The 15,307-nt window shown below is 49.3% G+C and overlaps 1 protein-coding gene and 1 long non-coding RNA gene across 3 annotated transcripts; one reads left to right on the top strand and one right to left on the bottom strand.

The window, feature by feature from the left end:
• Window positions 1-211: 211 nt before the first annotated feature.
• On the bottom strand, window positions 212-5,741 carry LOC148052052 (uncharacterized). Of its 2 annotated transcripts, none has more exons than XR_015699054.1 (4): window positions 4,940-5,741; window positions 3,757-3,865; window positions 3,454-3,542; window positions 212-1,026 (listed from the first exon to the last, which is right to left on the bottom strand). It is a non-coding gene; the product is annotated as an uncharacterized LOC148052052 (long non-coding RNA). The 2 variants fall into 2 exon arrangements; XR_015699055.1 differs by having other exon boundaries at window positions 3,757-3,861.
• Window positions 5,742-5,944: 203 nt separating this feature from the next.
• On the top strand, window positions 5,945-10,762 carry SOX8 (SRY-box transcription factor 8). Its single transcript, XM_087731454.1, has 3 exons — window positions 5,945-6,677; window positions 7,983-8,221; window positions 9,166-10,762. The coding sequence occupies exons 1-3, from the start codon at window positions 6,235-6,237 to the stop codon at window positions 9,900-9,902; spliced, it is 1,419 nt and encodes a 472-aa protein (XP_087587580.1). The 5' UTR covers window positions 5,945-6,234; the 3' UTR covers window positions 9,903-10,762.
• Window positions 10,763-15,307: the final 4,545 nt, after the last annotated feature.

Genomic DNA, 15,307 nt, shown 5'->3' with positions numbered 1-15,307 from the left:
GCTGAGGCATCATTGATGCTGATCTTCATTCAACAAAATGCACGCCGCCACGTCCCCCCGCCCGACCCTATTTTGCTGTGTTCCAAACAGCTGCAAAAGTGACAGAGAAACAAGCATTTACTGTCACAGCACCCAGCAGCTGTCCCCACCAGCACCTCAACCCTGCTGTCCCTGGCACCCTAAATTACTCTGTGTTCATTCAGGTCTAGTCTTTCGCCCCTCTGGCTGCCAGGAATTGGGTTTAAATAAAACAGTGAAAGTGAATGTGCGCAGAAATAACTATTTTGTAAAGCAGCATTAACATTTGGGGACTCTTCTAAAGAAAACATACATTCAATTATGTATAATGCAGTTATACACAATCCCGCTGAGCATTCAGCTGCATTTGCTAAATGGGAGGTGGGGATCTTGCAAAGAATTTGGGAGCTTCCTTCTACTAGTTAAGATTTTTCCAGCAGTAATATTTTTTCCATTGAAATCCCTGATCCTTCCCTGTGGAAATCTGATCTTTAACTCCAGGGTTAGCAGGATTAAGGCTGAAAAGGATTTTCAGAGGAAGAATTACCTTTTTTTCTCCTGTATTTGTAAAGCATCTATAATGAGGGGGTGCTGATTCAGAAGAGGGATTCCTAAGTAGTACCATAGGACAAACAATTTATAATCACAGTATATCATAATTAATAGAATCATGCTTCTCCGTTATTTTGAACGGACACCATCCAGCCTGTGCTGTGCAGGAGGAAAGAAAAGATCTTTTGCCAGTGTCTCACCTGGCCTTTAACGGGTAACGCATACATCTGTGTTGCTCCTCCCGCAAAAGCAAATTTTGTTTTGTTGCTGGTATCTTCGAATATTTGAACAAAAATAACACACTGACATATCATTTCCTTTCCATTGGTTTTCATCTTTACGCATGCATGTTTTCTGAGACCAAAAGAGAAGGCCGTCCATTTCGGGTTTATAATCACTTCCACCTCCGGGTCCTTGGCTGCCAGCACCACGGTGTCCGACTTCAGGCTGGGAAAGCTGCAAGATAAAAATGCAGAACAAGCCACTAGTTACCTTTTTCCACTGGGATATTAAAGAATTAATAATCATAAAAGCACTCATTAGTAAGGGCTGTTTTGTTTTTTTTTAGCAGAAATTCCACACCAGGCCCAATGTAACATGTGAAGATTTTCATGAAGCCCTCACTGCCTTTGACTCACACTGAAGTCAAAGCTTTCTAAAAATAAATGTCCTTTTTCTCTGATATCTGCTGGCATGATGAAGCCTAGAAAAGGGCTTAGGAATCCCATCCACTCCTCTCCACTTGCATTTCAAGCAGGAGAGAGGTCAGTGGAGTCCTGCCCAGTGCAGGTGTGCAGAGTTTCTTGTATCAACGCCAGGTAAATGTTCATGGGTTGGAAAAGAGCTGCTGGGGGAGATGTTCCTCCATTGTTCTCCCTGCAGCTGCCAAACTGTTCCTGTCCAGAAAAACGAGAGATGCCGGAGCTAAGCACCCCATCAACACAGTAAAAACTAATATTAAATGAATATTTAAGCATCTCTCTTTTCCCCCTGTTCTCAACAGCCTGCAGCAGCTGTGCAAGGGGTGCAAGTTTGCATCCACTCACAGTGGTGGGAGCCTCAAGTCCCCAGCTCTTCACAATCCACGGAAATGCCTCGAATGATGGGCTTTGGATGAGGCTGTGCAATAAAAACTTGTTCTTGCTGTGGTGGGAGCACACAGTGACTGGAACACAGTAACTTTCATGAGAGCACACTAATTTTTCACTCCTGCTGTGCAGGCGACAAGAAGAATTTCGAGAGCCCAGCTAAGCACAGTGGTGGGAGCCGTGGAAGTGCCGAGGACTAAATACCCCAAGTGTTAATTAAAATTTGCAAAAAGGGTCTGTCCCTTTTACTCCTGAATTGTTCAGAGCAGCAAGGCTCATGTGAACAGAAGACAAATTTTGGACCTAAACTGATCTGCAAGCAGCTGCACAATATAAATTTAGTCTTAAAATTGCATGAGCAGGCACCGGTTGTGTGCTGGAGCCTTCACAAGCACACAGTGTAGGACTGGACCCATCACTACAGTTCCCCTTGAGAGCAAAGCTTTTCAGCTCTTCTGCTGCTACTTTAATTGAAATTAGTTTAAAGTTACCACAGGTATTTTTTTTTGTCTTTTCAGATATCAGGAGCTTTCCTGAAAAGGACTGAGCATTGTTCCACAGCAATCTCTGAGCTGCCACTGAACTGCTGTATCCTCTGGCCAGAGCATTAATCCTGCAGATGTCAGAGGCTTATTTTAACATGACGCATAGGTTACTCTTATCTGATCAGGGGTTGTTTTTTCTTCCCCCATAAGGCTCTTTCTATTTGCTCTTTGAAATTCCCATGTAAAACTTGCTTGCAGTTCAAAGGTAGCCAATTTTTGAAAAATAACTTTAACACTTGATCGGATTAAGCGATAGAGCCCACCTTTGGGCTGGGCCTCTACCCAGCCAGGGAAGGAGTGCAGTACGCGTGCATGTTGCAGAACACAGCCCATCATGTGCAGTGGTTCCCACATGCTCTCATGCTCTGAAAATGCCTTCCCTGTCTTCTACTGAAGGTGAAATTTCTCCTCCCTGACATTAGTGGGGCTCCGACTGCTCTGAAGCCAACGCACATACACACTCACTTCTGCATAACGAATAGGCATGGCAGAGAGGAGCCGGGACAGGTGGTCAAGCCATCTCCATCCCATGGGGATTCTGAGGGTTCCCAGGTGACAAGTGACAACGTGATGGAGCCAAGCATGCAGACCTTGTATTTAGTGCCTGATCCCCAGCAACGCTGGTGTGAGCTGGCCAGGAACTTTACTGGAGACTGTGTCAGACTTTAAAGAAGATGAAGCAATGTTACCAATATTGACAGGCAGCTGGCAGACCTCTGCTGTGCCCACTCTCTGTCAGGAACAGCCAGCTCTGTTCCACTAAATCCTCTCTAAATGTACTCCACTTGCGTGCAATTTTTAAGGCTCCATTGGCCAACGGGAATCTTAGTTCTTCCCTCCCAGATCTGCACCCTTTTCCTGGAAATCCCAATGTCAGGGCCTGTCCTGCAGCTCCATCATTTGCCCATCCCTGTGCAAACATCGCTGGTACTTTGTCATACAAAATTTCAACATGAGACCCTGTAAGACAAACTATGCCACTTGAACCCACTTGTTGTCCCACCGTAATCTCATTCCGTTTCATGGATGAGTAAACTTCTCAGGAAACAGGAGCTACTGAAGTTTCCCAGGTGCTCCAGCTCCCTCCTCTCCCTGTGTCATCTCAGCTTCTCGCAGCCTTGCCCAGCTCGGATCGGTCTGCGAGGCAGGACAACGCTGCTCCCTCTGCCAGCTTGGCTGAGAACTGATGCTCAGAGACGTGAGATGGTTTGTGCAAGATCACAAAACCAGATGTGAAGCAGGACACATACCCTGCTCTGTTTCCACGCACTACTTCTTCCCAGTGCCCATCTCTGGAGTAAGAAGCAACAGCTACCGAAAGTTGTCCTCCTCCTTCTACCTGCATTGGACAAAGAGGAATTCAAGTGTGTGGGCTGGGAAATGCAATTCCCTGCCTCAGGCAGAGCTGGGGAGCCATGAAAGACAGCAGCATGCAAGGGGGAAGAACACCAATGCCTCTAATTCCTGCTGTCCTTAGGGGCTTCTTTTGCAGGAATTTGACTTGTAGTTGAAGGCAGGAATCAGAAAATAGGGGCTCTTGTTTTTATTCCTACCTCCGTGGGCTTGCCCCAAAGCTCCGAGTGTCCCACAAATCCCTTCCCAGCTTCAGTCATGCAAGAAGGTTCAAATCTTCTGAGGAAGGTACTCCGCAGGAGACACTGGCTTTGAAAAGATGGACTAAAAATAGTGATTATTGCTTTGACTCAGCCACCTCTAAAACAGGTTAAATACTGAAATTCCGTGAGTCAGGTAAATTGTAAGGTAAACTTATTAAAGAGTTATGAGAACCCAAAGAGACAGGCATGGTAGAAATGTATGTTAATTATATGTCACATGAAGGGGAAAAAAAAAAGTTTTGCCAAGCGTCCAACAGCACTGCAAAGCCACCGGTCCGAAGCCCAGGGAAACAGAAACTCTTCCACAATCTCATTAAGCTGTAGATTGGGCTCTGGAAGAGAAGTTCAATTAATCCTCACTTGCAAATTCAACACATATAGTATGCCTTCAGCCTTAAAGACAATATTTTTTTAAAAGACACTTTGTAAAATTGTATTTAAAAAAAAAAAAAACCAACAACAACTTTGTCCAAAGGTAACTCACTTTATGACTCTGCAAACTGAAAGCTGAAATTTTGAGAAATTACTAATAAGGAAATGAGAGAATTTTTAAATAAAATAAAATCCTGCTTTGCAATTTAACAGAATATGTTCATTTTCACATGGAAGGCATACAGATATTCGGGCACACTTAAACAGTGCTACATTTAAATTCAAAGCGTATGCTTTATTTCAAGGTGATTATACATCACAGTAATTAAACGAAATGCTCTCAAAAACACCACGTTCCTGTTACTTTTTAAATGCTGGAATACTTGAAGCACTCGCACGATTTCTATTTTTTTCCTGCGAATCTTGTACTTGACCCTCTTTTTCCGGGGGTAGCGGGGCTGGGGGGAAGCAGCGGATAAAATTGGAATTTGGGGAGTTGCTTTTTTCCAGTTGCAATTAGAAGGCTGGATTCCGCGGATAATTAGAATCAAATGCTCCAAATAAATGCTGCAAAACCCGGGCTCGCTTCGAGCAGGGCAGCCCTTCGGATCGAGCAGGCAGATCTTTTAAAAAGGGGATTTTGCTGAGGGGCCCGAGGCGCGCAGCCCCGCAGTGGGGCCTCCCGCACCCGGAGTTGACAGGGGAGATTTTGCGGCCAAACCCCCTTCCCCCAGACCCAAAGGCTCACCCCGAGGTGCCGCATCCTCCTCCGGACGGTGCAAAGCCCCAGCAGCTCCGGCTCTGCCCTCCCGGGGAGGCTCCCCGGTGCCCGGGGCCGCCGTCGCGGCTGCGGGGAGAGAGGAGAGGCGAGACGGGGCGAGGGGAGGCGGAGGGGCTCGTTTCGGTTCTTTCCAGCAATTCGCCGCTTTCCTCCGTTATTTGCCCGTTGGAGAGAGCGGGGAGAACCGATGCGCGCGGGGATGCGGGGAGCGGACGGCGGCCCGGGGACACCGCGGCTCGGCTGCCGGAGGGCTGTAGCAGCTGCGGAGGCACACAGGCACCGACCTTCTGCCACGCACCGACCTCCCCAGAACCCCCGGTCGGAAAGGGGGCTTAAAAAGTAACCAGCTGTCCGCAGGGCACGGAGCGCCCGGTGCGTCCCGCCGGACCGGAGCCCCGGGAGGCGGCTGCTGCCGCCCCGTCCCGGCGCCACTCCGCACCTCTTCACCGCGGCGGCCCCGTCCCGCGGGGCTTGGAAAAGGGCTCAACAACCCGCCGCTGAGCCCCGGGCCGCCCCGTACCCGCTCCCCGGTGCCCCCCCCAAGAGGGGGGTCCCCTCCGCATGCCGGGGGCATAAAACACATCCCCCCCCTTTGGGGGGGGGTCCCCACCAGTACCGCGGTGCGGTGAAGCCCTCGGACAATTTGCAGCAGCAAAAGCAGAGAGGAAAGCGCGCACATGCCCAAAGAGGGCCCGTTCCGCGGCCGAGCCGCCTCCAGCCGCCCCCCGGGCACCGGGACCCCTCGGGGGCAGCGGGACCTCTCGGCAGCACCGCGCCCGGGCGAGCGGAGCGGCAGCAGTGCGGCGGGCGGGCGGTGCGGCCCCCGCTGGCGGGGCGCCCCGCCCCTTATGCAAATGCACCTCCCGCCCCACCAATGGGGAGCGGCGCCGGAGGAGGGCCCGCCTGCCCGCCCCTTAAAGTAACTTGTTGCCAGGGGCCGAGGTTCGCACTGGACGTGGAGCGCGCGGCGGGGCGGGCGCGGGGCGCGGAGCGGCGCGGAGCGGCGCGGGGCGCCGGGACGGCAGCAGGACTGGTTCTGGTTGTTTTCTGTTTTTTTTTTTCGGCTGATTTTTGCGTCTTTGAGTCTTCTTTTTATTCTTCTAGATTTTTTTTTTTTGTTTTTGTTTTAATCTTTTCTCGCTGTTCGGGCGCCCGCGGAGGGGTGCGCGGTCCCCCGCCGCTCCGCCCGGGCACATCCTCGCCCTCGGGGCGGCTCTGCCCCGCGCCCCCGTTCTCCCACCCGCTCCTTCCCGCGCCCACCAATGCTCAACATGACCGAGGAGCACGACAAAGCGCTGGAGGCTCCGTGCAGCCCCGCCGGCACCACCAGCTCCATGTCCCACGTGGACTCGGACTCCGACTCGCCGCTGTCCCCCGCCGGCTCCGAGGGTCTGGGCTGCGCCCCCGCGCCCGCCCCGCGCCCGCCCGGCGCCGCTCCGCTGGGCGCTAAGGTGGACGCGGCCGAGGTGGACGAGCGCTTCCCCGCCTGCATCCGCGACGCCGTCTCGCAGGTGCTGAAGGGCTACGACTGGAGCCTGGTGCCCATGCCCGTCCGCGGCAACGGATCGCTCAAGGCCAAGCCGCACGTCAAGCGGCCCATGAACGCCTTCATGGTGTGGGCGCAGGCCGCCCGCAGGAAGCTGGCCGACCAGTACCCGCATCTGCACAACGCCGAGCTCAGCAAGACCCTGGGCAAGCTCTGGCGGTGAGTCCCGGGCCGCGCATCCCCCCCCCCCGCCCCGGGGTAACCGCGCACAGACCCCCCCTCGCCGCGGGGCAGGACCGGCGGGACCCCCGTGGGCTGCCCGGGGAGGCGACGGGGGCTTTGCCTCGGGGCGCACGGCTGGATTCCCCCTCCCACCGCTTTTTTAAATCTTTTTTCTTTTTTTAATTTTTTTTTTTTTGGCCGTCTGTGGCCGCGGGGGATTCTTGAAGCGTTTCAAACTGAAGTGCAAAAATCCCCCAGAGCTGTCGGCGAGCTGCAAAGGACACGCCGGTCCCTGCTCCGAAAAAGCCCCCGCGCAGGGGCCTGGGCACCCACGGCCGCCGCCGGCTCGGCCGGGGCGCTACCGGCGGGTCCTGCCCCAGCGCTGTGTCACGCGTGGATTTTCCCTCTTCCATCACTGCGATGCAGTGCGGCCTGGGCCCTTTCCTCTCCTGGCCAGGCTTTCCCGTGTCCCTGGCCCCAGGAGACTGAGACTTTTTTAATTGCTTCTTTTACAATGTTTTTTTCTAAAAGTTTTTTTCCGTGGCTTGCTTGTCGCTTAACAAGCTATAAAACCAAACAAGCCAATTTTTAGCAGTTATTTTAATCTGCTTTCTAATTTCCCTTCTTATCTGCGTGCCTGCATGCTCAGCACTGCCCACCGATGCAAACTTTTTTTGCGGGGCGGCATCTGAGTGCGCTCTGCTTTCCAGGGCTCTGCAACAAGCCACGTTTTACCGCGCGGTGTATTCGGTCATGTCTGGCTGTACCAAACTTGCATCTTTCCTGCCTGTTTGGGCCAGCGATGTTCCCGCTGCGGTTTGAGACTCTCCAAGAGTTTGTGAAGAGAGGTCTGGGTGGGGGAGAGTTTTGAAAGAAATAATCCCATCGCTGTTGCCTTCGTGGTTTCTTTGTAAGCTCCAAACAAAGCTGGAAATGGGCAGTGTTGTTTGTTGCAGTGAGGGGATGGCATTTGGAGGACAAACATAAGAATAATATTTGGCAAAGGCATTTAAAATGGGGAAGGGGGATTTTGTTTTGCCCAGTTATTGGTATCCATAGTGGTCGGGTTTTTTTGCGCCTCTATAGTTGGTATTTTAATACAGTTTTGTGACATAGTTTAGCTCTTTTTTGCCACAGCAAATTCATTTTGTAATTAACTTTCTGGTTGCTCAAATCAGTGTATGGGAAGTGGGGGTGCGAGTCTGACAATAGGCTGAAAACTTCTAAGGAAAGACATTAATTTTGGATTTCTTTTTTCCCTCCTTCTTATTTAAAAAAAAAAATAAATCCATCCCAAACCAGTTTGTTAAGCGAAAATGAGAAACGTCCTTTTGTGGAAGAAGCTGAGCGGCTGAGGGTCCAGCACAAAAAGGATCACCCGGATTATAAATACCAGCCACGGAGGAGGAAAAGCGTAAAAGCCGGGCAGAGCGATTCCGACTCCGGAGCTGAGCTCAGCCACCACGCGGGCACGCAGATCTACAAAGCGGACAGCGGGCTAGGAGGCATGGCCGATTCCCACCATCACGGCGATCACACAGGTAAAGGGCTCCTGCGGGCAAAAAAATTCTGCAGGTCCTGGGCGCGTTGGTTTGGGACATGAACCCGCCGATGGGCATGGGCTCATCTGCTCCCCCGATGAATACAGGTGGGATTGGGGCTATCCAAAAGGAGGAGTCCTTGCCCCAAGAGCTGTGGTTTTGCATCAGGTTGTGAACGTGGCCACAGTTTTCCTTACTAAATGCTTATATAGCTGACTGTGTGATAGGAAATCCCCAAAGCGCAGGGATCCTGGTTTCCCAGATGGCTCAGGAGCGGGGAGAATTAATTGCAAGCTAATAAGGGTTAATAATCCACTGGCCATGCAAAGGGTGCCTGGGGGAGCAGGTCCTGGAGACGCGGCTTCCCCCCGAAGCTCCCCGCTTCTCAGCGGCGCTGCGAATTGGCACAAGGCGCGTGTTGACAGATTCCAGGAGGATTGCGAACGTCCTGCAGCTTCAGACGCGTCTGTGCTCTCACCCAGCCTGGCTGGGGATCCCGGCCCCGGCCCGCTCTGCTGGGACGGCTTCTCTGCCTTCAGGAGAGCTGGGCTGGCTTCGGGCTGCCCGCGGGGAGAGGCTGAGCGGGTCCTTCCAAATCCACCCCCTGGTTCTGCTTCCCAGGCGAGGGGGTGTTTGTACAGCTGGGGGTGTCCTGCCATGTCCCAGAGTGACCCTGATGGGCACAGCGCGCTCCCCGGCTTCTCCTCCCCACTGTGGACCATCACCCATGCGAGGGGTTTACCCCAGCTGAGGACATGGTCCCTGGCCTGGTCACAGGAGGATATCAGCTACCTCCAACATTGAACCATAGATTTAAATCCCCCTTCCCCTCTTGCAATAAGAAGGGGGAGAAACGTGCTTTTTTTTTTTTTTTTATCCTCCTTGAAGGAGTCTGTTATTTTGTTGGTGCTCTTGTTAAAGCCTTGCTGTTGCTTTATCCCCAGGCCAGACCCATGGGCCACCCACCCCACCCACCACCCCCAAAACCGACCTCCACCACGGCAGCAAGCAGGAGCTGAAGCACGAGGGCCGCCGCCTCGTGGAGAGTGGCCGGCAGAACATCGACTTCAGCAACGTGGACATCTCGGAACTGAGCAGCGAAGTCATCAACAACATGGAGACCTTCGACGTGCATGAGTTCGACCAGTACCTGCCGCTCAATGGCCACGCCGCCATGCCAGCCGACCACGGCCCCAATGCTGCTGCTGGCTCCTATGGCGCATCCTACTCACACTCGGCCACGGGCACCGGTGGGACCAACCAGGTCTGGACTCACAAAAGCCCGGCCTCGGCATCGCCGTCGTCCGCCGACTCAGGCCAGCAAAGGCCGCACATCAAAACGGAGCAGCTGAGCCCCAGCCACTACAGCGACCAGTCCCACGGCTCCCCTGCGCACTCCGACTACGGCTCCTACAGTGCTCAGGCTTGTGCCACCACCGCCTCCACCGCCACGGCCGCCGCCTCCTTCTCCAGCTCCCAGTGCGACTACACGGACCTCCAGAGCTCCAACTACTACAACCCCTACCCCGGCTACCCCTCCAGCATTTACCAGTATCCCTATTTCCACTCGTCCCGCCGTCCCTATGCGACACCCATCCTCAACGGCTTGTCCATCCCACCGGCCCACAGCCCCACTGCTAACTGGGACCAGCCGGTCTATACGACCCTGACAAGGCCTTAAAGGATGCGCAGAGCCCCCAAGGGCTTCCCTGACATATGCACTAATGAAGGAATGAAGACGAAGAGTGTGGAGTGCCGTGATAGTTTCCGAAGTGCCTCCTGAGCCACTGGGAACTCTGCTCGTTGCGATTGGATGTCCCCTTGCTTCAAAACTCTCCAAAAGGACAGAGCTCTATTTTTCTTTAATTAATACAATTTAAAAAAATAAAAAAAGAATTAAAAAAAAAAAGGACCGTTAATTCCTTTTGAATAAATGAAGGACAAAACCATTCGACTCCTCTGTGAGGACTGAACTGAACTTACTCGTCGTGGAAGTTGACAAGTGCAAAAGTGGAGCAGGGGGGTGGGAAGGGGGGGAAAGAAAAAAAAAAAAGCTGTTTGAGACTTTAAGGGTCTGTTGCAATGTGAGGAACGGACCAACCTTGAGGGCAAGAACTCACTCGGACCAACGCGGATGAAACCCGAAAACCCGGCTATTCCATGGAACAATGTTGTGGGAACAAACGAGTCTGGTGGGACCAACCAATTAAATGTCTGAAGTGTTTGTTTTTTTAGTCAAGAGTTCTTCTAAGCAAGGTTTGGCTGTAATTAACATTTTGTTTTGTTTTTGGAAGCTTAAAGTGTTTTGTTTTGGTTTTTTTTTTTAATCTGTTAAATATGTATTTATGTTCTGTATTATTTTGTCTTTTAATTAATGAAGTAATTTTGTGCAAAAAGTAGAATTTTAAAAGATTTTTAAAGATGGGGTGGGGAGGGAGCATAAAAATAGTGGAGATGATACAATAAAATGGTGTTATGAGTCTATAGATTTTTTGTTGGTTTTTGGGTTTTTTTCGTTTTGAACCGCTGCAGCAGTCGTGTTTGAGACTGAAGGAATCTGCCCATCGCAAACCTGGTCACCAACAGGAAACTCAAACGGGAATGTAAAATGACGAGGGGGGGAAAGTTACTAATTAAATTGGGAGGCTAAAACGATGATTGTGAAAAGGAGCAGGCGGTTTTTCTGGCTACCTGCTTTCAGGTGTTAAAATTGGATTTTAAGGCATTGCGGAGTCTTTGTACGCTTTCAGAACCAGGACTACTTTATAGGAAGATGTAATTTAATGAGAAATTATCAACTTCTGATTTAATTTTGGCTTCTAGGGACCAGATATCATCCATCAAGCTGTGAAACTAAAATCTTCTCCACTAAAAAAAATTTTTAGGTACTTAGTTTTAGACTAATATTTCATTGATATATTTCTACTTCTTCCATTGTATGCTGAGCATATAATAACCATCTATTTTATGGTAACTTGTGCCTTTAAAAACTTTGTAAATCTAAAAACACATTTCAGAGGTTATCATCTTTTTACCTTTTCTACGTTTCCTACTCTTTTTCTAAAAATATTTTTTGCATATTTCCTTTTGGGGATGTGGGGGTGGGGCAAAATACAGAAAACTCATTTTTATGCAATCTATTTTTCTGTATAAAGTTTGAAAGACTTTGGCTGTTACTTATCTGTTCTCTTCACTAGCTTCTGACTAAGCAATGCTAACTTTTGTACAGATCAATTTGATAAAATTAAAAATTGCTTTTTATCAAGTACGTGTTACGTTTTCTTTCTGCTTGAGCCTATTTCTGTACTGAAAAGAAATGTGGAGAACAGCTTAGAGAGAGACAGGATATTCAGAATAAAATATTTTGACCAAGGTTTTCTCTGTTTTCCTAATATGTTGGTTTGGTTTTGTTTGTTTGTTTTTTTTTTTTTTCCCCTTGCTCCCTTTCCCTGTACTTAAATGGTGCCTTACTATCTTACCAGGAGAATTTTTTAAATTTCTTTTTCTTTTTTTTTTCTTCCTTGAGAAGTATATTTCCATGCCTGTAATCGCAAGGATTTCATAGGATTTCATTGAGACTGCTCACATGAGTTAAGGGTTTGCAAGGTCAGACTGCATGGTTTTAGACCAAGTTCATTTTATTCTGTACAGCACGTAGGAATTTTACAGTAACAAATTCTGTTTTCTGGTTGGCGAGCCCTTGTAAATACCTCTTAATTATGATAGCAACAAAATTATATGTTGCATGTAGTGGTTGGTTTCATTTTTTTTTTTTTTTAAATGCAGTCATTAAAATAAGTCACAAATGTAACTTTTTTTTTTATTATTTTTTGCTTGTATAAACTAAGTTGCAGTTTGGTTTCACCGGTTCAGACAAACCGGTGCAAGATTTTCAGGCTGGGCCCTAATTGGGACGAAAGGGTTGCGATTAGGGAAATTCTGTTGCCCCTGCCTGAGAAACGCACTCAGGACTTGGTTGCAGTGCAGCACTGTGGAAAATGTTTTAACATGGGGGAAAATAAATGTGATGACAATTAATGAAGCTCAAGAACATTAACAAAGTCTGAACAACAGAGTCCCAAAGCAAATTTGCTGTTTGCAGTATCTGCCAAGAGCTATCTTGCCAGAGTGTCTGTAACTGGACACCATTTTCTCTGCACTCATTTACAAAACTGCTGGCAAAATGACTTTATTACGCTATAAGCCAAAGCTGCAGAATAACTTGCAGAGGCGACTTTCTGTCCTCCTTTCTCCTCCCTCCAGTTACAATGCAAGTTTCAAGTCTTATCCTAACTCATGCTTGAAAAATAGATGCATTTTGGCTTCTCCTGTTCTGCATGTTGAGGTAGGGCTTTCTCTCCAAAGTCACACGCTTTGGGGAAAAAAGAAGAAAAAAGGTGAGATGGGAATATAAGTGCTTATCTTTACTTTCTTCTTGATATTTAATAGCAAAGCTTACAGTGACTTCTCTGATATCTGGATTAATCTTTAAAACAGAGTTAAAATATCTGTATGCAATGGTATTATAAATCACCCAAAATACTGAAATTAAAAGTTGCACCAAAGTGTCTCTGGCTCATGGGAGAGTGCAATGGGGGTCTGTGCACCCAGCAGCATGGGCCCCCGTTGCAGGCTGGGCAAACATTAGCAAGCTCTTCCCTTTCTCCGCTTTCTTCTTCTCCCAGTGTATTGTACCAGCTGTGGCTTCCTAGCACGGGGTGACATCCAGTGAGTGCAACGTCCTTGCACAGCCGGGAGGGTATTTGTGCAGAGACGTGCTCTCCTCCTGCGGGTGCTGTGGGAGCCCTGGGTGTCCGTGGGGTCCCCAGACCAGCCTGCTGACTGCACCAAGGAAACACATATCCAAAATATGCAGATTTTAAATCCATTCACTTTCAGCCATACTAACTTGCTACTCGATTTTGCTTTCTACAAGCTTTGCAAAATCAAGTTGGCTTTTACTAACATTTGCAGAAACAAAATGCTATAGATCATTATGCTGTTCAGTAGGTGCAAGTGATAATGTGAGCGTTGCAGACCCCTCTGCAGCTCCCGTAAGCAGCTCCCGTTTGAATAGCTAATGCTGAATAGTGATATTCAACTTTTTTTTATTGCCCTCAGAGTCAGGGATACTGACCGCACATTTGCTGTTGAGTAAAATTCAAAGACATTACAGAATGGATGTTCAAGAAGGTGGTAGGCAGGTAAAATTCACTGGCCTGAATGATCCCAGTGACTCAGGCTTTAGGGTGAGCTAGGAATTTTGAAGAGCACCAGAAGTTCATTCCCCACGCCTAGATTTACACTTAAACATATGAGTCTCCCATTTCATTTCCCCAGGAGAAAACCACTGATCGGGGCACAGTTTATATTCAAAGAACAGCATTTTGATTGGAAATTAATGCTGTTTCTATAAATGCATTTTCATGCATTGTCCTTTTCTTCCATTTTATGTGCAAATATCGTCTACAGAAAGAGAAGTGATTTTCCATGAGCCGAGCGTCTTCCTGATGTGAATGGCAGCATTGTGTGTCCTGAGCTCGGCTCTGATGGCTCTTGTGTTGGCGTGAATCTGGAATGTCTCTGCAGAAGTCAATGAGATCAGGTGAAACCAAGACCGGCTTTTGACCCCTGGCTGTCAACAAAAAAGGGTTCTCAAGATAATTGCAGGAATACACAAATGATAGAAGTTCCTCTTTTTTATTTTTGGTGCAGAGAATAATGAATGTTGCTATTTATCTGAATTGCTCAGAAGGTACTGTTTAGTAAGAAAGAGGAAATTAATTTTATAGACCGTATCCACATTCCTTCTGCATGGTGGAAAAAGAAAAAGTCCCTTCCCATCCTCCTTATTATGATTTTTCCTGGAGTGATATCAACTTTTGTTACACATTTTTTACAGTTGGGTATTAGGTTTATGGCAAATAAATTCTTAAATGGCATTTCTATGACAGCGTTCAGCTTTAATAAACTTCTGCATGGGTATATCCCTGCTCCCTGTCTATGGATTGACCTCCTTGGGATGCCTGGCTTTTCCAGCTAGGCTCGCTGGACCCAACCCGCAGCTCTGCTCTGCTGCGAGACATGGGGCCACAAGAGCGGGGGTATGGAACAGCCCTGCCAGGCGAGCTTCCCAGCCCTTACCACACAGGACTGCTCCCCGCGGGATCCCCGGGGATCTGAATGCAGGGATTTGGCCATCCTCACATTCTGCTCCTGGAAGCAGCAGCCGCGGGGCTGCCTGTGCTCACCTGGCATCTCCAGCCTAATGCTCGATGAGATGAGAAGAGGCGTGTGGCCACCCCCTCCCTCTGCCCCATTTATCCTCCCATTGCCAAGGCCAGATGCTTGCAGCCCCTGGCTACACATTGCCTGTGATATGGAGGCAAAAAAAAAAAACCAAAAAACAAAACCTAGAGACGCAAGTGCCATTTAGAGTACGTGGTGTTTAATCACCAGGAGGGCAGCAAAAGTTGCCCTCCTGGTGTTCAGGTTGCTTCAGCAAAAGTTCAGGTGAGCGGGCAGATGCTGTGGCCAGTGACCCGGGTGGGGCAGAGCTACGCTGTCATGCAAAGCTGGAGAGATTTTGGGAGCAGGAGCACCGGCGTGCAAGCCCTTGGGAAGGCTCGGTGGCCACGCGAGCTGCTGGGACAGGGCTGGGCGAGCTGAGGAGGTGCTGTGGTGAACACAGCGTGACACAGCCCTGGTTCCCTGGGAGCCTGGATGAACCCGACCCTTGGGGAAGGCTTTAAGGAAACTTCAATATTGCCCTATTTTTAGTTTTTGAGAGCATGAGGTTGGGTCCCATTGATTTAGGGCTCTTTTAAGTCTGAAAGCAAATTTGTAAGTGTGAATTCACCAAGAAGGACTCCAAACTCCCTTTCTGGGGGTTGGGAGTGAAAGCAGGGAGTTTCACATCAACTCCTGACCACTCCATAAGCAATGCACGGAGGAACCCCAGCTCCCAAGAGAGACAATGCCCCGTACCTCACCACTGCCCTGCTCTTCCTTGGAGACCCTGCAGAGGCTCCATGAGGTTTTTGGGGAGTTCATCACACAGCACCCTAATTAAGGAAGGGAGGGGAG

Source organism: Nipponia nippon, unplaced genomic scaffold, assembly GCF_047370975.1.
Source record: "Nipponia nippon isolate SJK-2023a ecotype South Korea unplaced genomic scaffold, ASM4737097v1 scaffold_5, whole genome shotgun sequence".
In the NCBI taxonomy this organism is placed as follows: Eukaryota; Metazoa; Chordata; class Aves; order Pelecaniformes; family Threskiornithidae; genus Nipponia; species Nipponia nippon.
This window is presented reverse-complemented; position numbering and strand designations above follow the sequence as displayed.